The sequence below is a fragment of the Miscanthus floridulus genome, chromosome 8 (assembly GCF_019320115.1).
Source record: "Miscanthus floridulus cultivar M001 chromosome 8, ASM1932011v1, whole genome shotgun sequence".
Taxonomy (NCBI): domain Eukaryota; kingdom Viridiplantae; phylum Streptophyta; class Magnoliopsida; order Poales; family Poaceae; genus Miscanthus; species Miscanthus floridulus.
In genome coordinates this window covers 225,731,035-225,737,608 of record NC_089587.1, presented here as the reverse complement: position 1 = coordinate 225,737,608, position 6,574 = coordinate 225,731,035, and the positions used below count along the sequence as shown (strand labels likewise).

The following is a 6,574-nucleotide window of genomic DNA, read 5'->3' as shown; positions in this document are numbered from 1 at the left end:
TAGTAACAAAGAGCAGGAAAAAACAAGTAAGTTTTCATTTTATCATAGCAATTGCATGACACGTGTTGTTGCATTGTTGGTAGTGACAGCTGTAGTGCAGGTTTAGAAGCTGAAGTAACCCACCTCCAAGAGGAGAATAGCCATGTGACCACCGAGTGTGGTTGGCTAAAGGAGGACAACGAAAAACTAGCGCGCAACCAGTCTCAACTCTAGGACCGCACAACCAAGATGAAGGAGGAACTAAAAAGTGAGTATTCCAGACCACCTTTCTCATTCTGTTGCCCACCTTACCTTGTCATGCCATTACATTTTGATGTCTTGTACGGTTTGTAGTTTTAAAAGTCAATGCCAAGAAATATCTAGAAGCCGTGATGAAAGAGCGTGATGGCTGGAAGGCACGATGCCTAGAGACCACCGAGGATCGGGACACATGGAACAACCGGTGCCAGGAAGTGGCAACTGGCATTTTGCCCGTCTTCGACCTTATCGACCCGGCGCTCACAGAGGAAGAGCCAAGGACACCCCAGCTTGGGCTGGTCGAGAGATGCAGAAAAGCATGGGGATGGTTCCAAGAGTTTGTGAAGGAGGCAGGTGAGTACACGGGTGCACATGTGCTAAGCATGGTGCGTGCCCACTACCCCCTGATCGATCTCGAGCACCTAGAGGGTGGATACCCGAAGGAGGTAGACCCAGACAAGGCTGAGGAACTTTGGATGGCCCAGCTAGACCTGTCGTCAAAGATAATTGGCGACATTAACCTGTGCGGAGGCGGGACAACACCTGTACAGGGTACGCCATCGACAAGTCAGCTGGGAACGCCATCAGTTGCAAGACAACCGACGAAGCTTGCGGTCTCGACCAGCCAGGCATCGGCGGGGCCATCCCCTTCAGCTCGACCAGCACAAGAGTCCCCGAGACTCGAGTAGGATATCGGAAGCAGCGAGCAGTAGGTGCCGTGCGCCCCGACCAGCCAATGTAATAGGCTTAGAGCTGTAGAAGGAGGACATAGTTGTGTTATTGTAAACTTGGACCTCTTCAGGCAAGCTTGTAATAACGTAATTGTATATCATCATAAGCTTGTTTGCTTTGTATAAAACGTATTTAAGCTTGAAATTCATGTTGGTGTAACTAAGTGAGAACATGTTAACGTTCTGTTTAGTTGTACCATTTTGCTCGACACATCATCCCGAAAAGTTTGTGCGGCCCTAGTTTGCCATGTGGTCGGAGTGTGAGGTGCGTGACCTGTGCACACGTAGACACGGACAAGTCAAACCAAGGGGGACCTACCGATCACCCGTAACGTAGAGAGCGGATCCCATGCATGTGTTGGGAGGAAACGGAGACAGGGCCTGCTCCGAAAACCGTAGAAGGAGTGGTGGTCGGCTTTTACTGGCTAAGTTAGAATAACCATAAAATTCGAAGTGACACATTAGAGTTGTCGGAGGAATCATAATAGCTTTATTGAAGTAAATCGAAAGTACAAAAGGAGTACATATCTCAGTAGTTAAGCATAGAAATGTCTAAGCTTGTCGATGTGCCACGAGTTTGGTACGTCCGTACCGTCCAGGTGAGCTAACCTGTAAGACGTTGGTCGTGTGACTTCCTTGATCATGAAGGGCCCCTCCCATGGGGTTGCGAGTTTATGGACGCCAGCCTAGTTCATCTTCCACTTTAGGACCAGGTCCCCGACCACAAAGAACCATTCTTTAACGTTCTTGTTGTAGTACCTACGCAAAACAGCAAGGTATTTGGCCGTACATACACAAGAATTGAGCCGCTTCTCTTCTGCGCTATTCACTTCTAGCTCCCATACTTCATTGACCTTGCCTTCATCAAAATTCTCTACCCGTGCTGATCTGAAAGCTATATCTGCTAGGAGGACTGCCTCAGCGCCGTAAACCATAAAGTATGGTGAGACACCGGTGTTACGACTAGGCTGAGTTCTGAGGCCCCAGACCATGGCTGGTAACTCTTTGAGCCATCTTCCGGGAGCTTTGTCATTTTCTCGATACATCCTCTTCTTCAATGCGTCCAAGATCATGCCATTTGCCCGCTCGACTTGTCCATTAGCTCTAGGGTGCGCCACCGAGACGTATTTTACTACTATGCTCCTTTCATCGCAGAAGTCCCAAAAAGCGTTCCCGGTGAACTGAGTACCCAGATCAGTGATGATGCTGTTGGGTATGCCGAAATGGTGGATGACCTGGTCGAGGAACGTGACAGCCTTTTCTGAGGATGCCTGTACCAAAGGCATGTATTCTATCCACTTAGAAAATTTGTCGATCAGCACAAAGACGCATGTAAATTTCCCTGGAGCCGGTTTGAAGGGCCCGATCATATCCAGTCCCCAGCATGCAAAGGGCTAGGAGGCTGGTATTGTCTGGATCTCATGTGCTGGTACGTGGATTCTCTTGGCGAAGAACTGACAACCCTCACAGTGGCGGACTAGCTTCTCTGCGTCGGCTACTGCTGACGGCCAATAGAACCCTGCTCGGAAAGCCTTACCGACCAGCATTCTTGAGGCCGCGTGGTTGCCGTAGGAGCCAGAGTGGATTTGGTCTAGGAGATGTTCGCCATCCTCCTGGGTTATACATTTCATCAAGATTTCCTCCTTTGCATTCTTGCGCCATAGCTTGCCATCGACGAGCAGGTACTGCTTACTGCGACGCATCAGGCGCTCGTTTTCTGTCCGATCAGTGTAACCGCTGCCATCTATTAGGTATTTGATGAAAGGTATTCTCTAGTTGGGCTCATGAGTGGTCGGAGGCGGCTCGGTGGTGCTCGACGCTGGAACTGTAGCCACCAATTGCTGGTCTGGAGGCTTTTCTGCCATGGAATCTTCCTCTTTGATGGAAGGTGTGAGCAGGTCTTGGACGAATACGCCATGTGGGATATTGGCTCGGGATGATCCTAACTTGGACAGCGCATCCGCTGCTTGATTCTTGTCTCGGACCACGTGTATGTACTCGATGCCATAGAACCTGCCTTCTAGCTTTCTGATAGACTTGCAATATGCATCCATCTTTTCGCTGGTCGTGTCCTAGTCCTTATTAAGTTGGTTGATGACCAGAGCCGAGTCTCCATAGACATAGAGACATTTAATGCCAAGCTCAAACGCAATGCGCAGACCATGTAGGCATGCTTCGTACTCGGCGGCATTATTAGATGCTGGGAAATAAATCCTGAGAACGTACCGGAGCTGCTCCTTGGATGGTGACACGAAAAGGACTCCTGCTCCTGCACCGTCAATGTTGAGAGAGCCGTCAAAGTACATCGTCCAATACTCGTCGGATCCCAGAGAGGCAGGCGTGCTTAAGTCTGTCCACTCGATGATGAAGTCGACGAGTGCCTGAGACTTGATTGTAGTACGGCTTGCAAATTGCAAGGAGAAGGGGCATAGCTCCATTGCCCATTTAACTTATTCAACCCATGGTCGGAGCCATATCTGTCGTGGTCGGAGCCGTATCCACCATGGTCAGAGCCGTATCTGCCGTGGTCGGAGCCGTAGCCGATGCAGGTGAAGCAGTGGTCGGCGTAGACTGAATCCACGCCTCCTCCGGGGTCATGGTGATGAAGTCATCGGAGCCGGTGGTCCAGGTGATCTGGCCAACGGTGAACATGAGGCCGTTCGGCGTAGCCATGGAGCCGAAGATGATGACCATCTTGTTTGCTTGGAGAGCAGTACGCACACCCCCTACCTGGCGCGCCACTGTCGACAAAATATGGTCGGCAGTCTACCTAGGGGTATGCCCAAGGTAGTAGATTGTCGGCAGACAGATGCGCAAGCCACAAACAAGACGGTGACGCAAGATAGACACGAGGTTTTATCTAGGTTCGGCCGCCAAGAAGGCATAATACCTACGTCCTGCGTCTGATTTGTATTGATGTATGTCAATGAGAGGTGTTTTTTAGAGGGGTCCCCTGCCCGCCTTATATAGTCCGGGGGCAGGGTTACAGATCTAGAAACTAATCATAGCCAGTTACAATTGCCATATGTGGCCGTATAAGGATTCCTATTCTAACCAACCAGGATCTTGCTTGATCGCCAAATCTGCCTTGGCTCCTTGCGCGAGACTCCGATCAGGTTGGCCGGGCCACGCGTCGTCTTTTGGTGGACCAGACCCACTGATCCGGGCTAGCCCAAGCCTAGCCGTAAGGGTATAGGGGTTAATACCCCCACAGGTAGAAATGCCCATGTTAGCCCCAAAGTGTGATCCGACCCCTTGCCATTGCTGGGGTCAGATGTCACTGAAAAATTAGGGAGTTTGGATAACAAAACTGATAAGAGAAAGTGTGCATTTATTAAGGGTAAAAAGCAACGTAGCTACTCGATGTTCCAGGCATTGGTGAAGATTTCGCCGTCGATGGTCTTGAGCTTGTAGGTGCTTGGGCGAAGCACCTCCACAACTATGTACGGACCTTCCCATAGTGGGGAGAGCTTGTGGTGGTCCTTGTTGCTCTGTACGAGGCGGAGGACCAGGTCTCCAATGTTGAAGGCTCGACCCCGCACTCGTCGGCTGTGGTATCATCACAACACCTGCTGGTACTTGGCTGAGCGGAGGAGGGCAACGCCATACGCTTCATCTAGTTGGTCCATGGTATCCTCGAGGGTTGCCTTCACTCCCTGTTCGTCGTATGCCCTGATCCTTGGTGCTCCATAGTCGAGATTGGTTGGGAGGATGCCTTGGAACCATAGACCATGAAGAAGGGTGTGTAGCCGGTGGCTCAACTAGGGGTTGTCCTTAGGCTCCAGAGTACTGAAAGAAGCTCGGCGACCCAGCGTGCGCCAAACTTATTCAACCGGTTGAAGATCCTAAGCTTAAGGCCTTGTAGGACCATGCTATTTGTGCGCTCGACCTGCCCGTTCATTCAGGGGTGCACGACAGTGGCCCAATTGACCCGGATGTGATATTCATCGTAGAATCAAAGGAACTTCTTTCCGGTGAACTACATGCCGTTATTCATGATGATGGAGTTTGGGACCCCAAAGCGATGGACGATGTCGAGGAAGAACAACATGGCTTGCTCAGATTTGATCATGGAGATCGGCCGAGCTTCTATCCATTTCATAAACTTGTCTGTGGTTACAAGCAAGTGGGTATAGCCTCTAGGCGCCTTCTTGAGAGGTCTAACCAGATTGAGCCCCCAGACCACAAATGGCCACATGATAGGGATCTTCTAGAGTGCTTGGACCGGTAGGTGAATCCACCGAGCGTAGTGCTGACATCCTTCATAGGTGCGCACGATCTGCTCGGCGTCGGCTACAACAGTGGGCCTATAGAAGCCCTATCAGAATGTGCTTCCAACTAGGGTTTTAGGCACGGCATGGTGACCGCAGACCCCTCCATGGATATCGCTCAGCAAATGCTTCCCCTGTTCGATGGGGATGCCACGCTGTAGGATCCTAGTGTGGCTTCGCTTGTAGAGTCCACCTTCCACAAGAACAAAGGACTTGGCACGATGTGCGAGCCATCGAGTCTCTGTCTTGTCTGTCGGTAGTGTGTCATGGAGGAGGTAGTCAAGGTAGAGCATCCTCCAATCGACCAGAGGGTCGGGCTCTGTCGCTGGGTCCTCTTCGAGCTCTATGACTTCAGGGCCAAATGGAGCCGTCGATTGGTCAGCCCCCGGGCCTGGATTGGATGAACCATCACCGCCTTGTTCCGACCCCTCATAACAAACCAAGGGCTTGTGCTGGTCGCTGGTGAAGATGCCCATTGGCATCGGCTCTCGGCCGGATGCTGCTTTCATAAGCACATCGACCGCCTCATTAAGGCGCCTCGGGATGTGTTTGAGCTCGAGGCCGTTGAACTTGTCCTCCAACCGGTGGACTTCTCGGCAGTATGCAGCCATCTTAGCGTCATGGCAGCTTGACTCCTTCATGACTTTATCGACGACCAGCTGGGAATCTCCTTGAACGTCGAGGCATCGGATGCCCAACTCGATGATAATGCGCAGGCCGTTGATGAGCGCCTCATATTCAGCCACATTATTGGAGAAGGGGAAATGGAGACAGACCATGTACCTCATGCGTACCCCAAGGGCAACACGAAGACTAGCCCCATGCCGATGCCCTTCTTCATCAGTGATCCATCGAAGTACATCGTCCAATATTCTTGATCAACGACCACTGGTGGCATTTGGACCTCGGTCCATTCTACGACAAAATCTGCCAACACCTAGGACTTGATGGCTGTCCGAGAGGCATACGTAATGCCCTGACCCATCAGCTCAAGTGCCCATTTCGTGGTTCTTCCCATGGCATCCTGGTTTTGAATGACCTCACCGAGGTGGAAGGACGTCATGACTGTCACCGGATGTGACTCGAAGTAGTGGTGTAGCTTCCTCTTGGTGATAAGGACGGCGTACAAAAGCTTCTAGATTTGGGGGGTAGCGGGTCTTTGAGTCCGATAGGACCTCGCTGATGAAGTACACAGGGTGCTATATTTTGAGGGCATGCCCCTCTTCTTCCCGCTCCAGCACCAAGGCGGCGCTAACCACTTGTGTGGTGGCCGCAAAGTAGAGCAGGAGGGGTTCTCCATCGGTAGGAGGAATCAGGATTGGGGCCTTCGTCAAA

The 6,574-nt window shown here is 51.4% G+C and overlaps 1 protein-coding gene across 1 annotated transcript; it reads right to left on the bottom strand.

The window, feature by feature from the left end:
* Positions 1 to 5,289: 5,289 nt before the first annotated feature.
* LOC136470737 (uncharacterized) lies at positions 5,290 to 6,027 on the bottom strand. The gene has a single exon (XM_066468477.1). The coding sequence runs from the start codon at positions 6,025 to 6,027 to the stop codon at positions 5,290 to 5,292; it is 738 nt and encodes a 245-aa protein (XP_066324574.1).
* Positions 6,028 to 6,574: the final 547 nt, after the last annotated feature.

Bases quoted from the DNA above. Each gene is read 5' to 3' on its own strand.
- LOC136470737 (XM_066468477.1), bottom strand. From the start codon at position 6,027: ATGAGGTACATGGTCTGTCTCCATTTCCCCTTCTCCAATAATGTGGCT.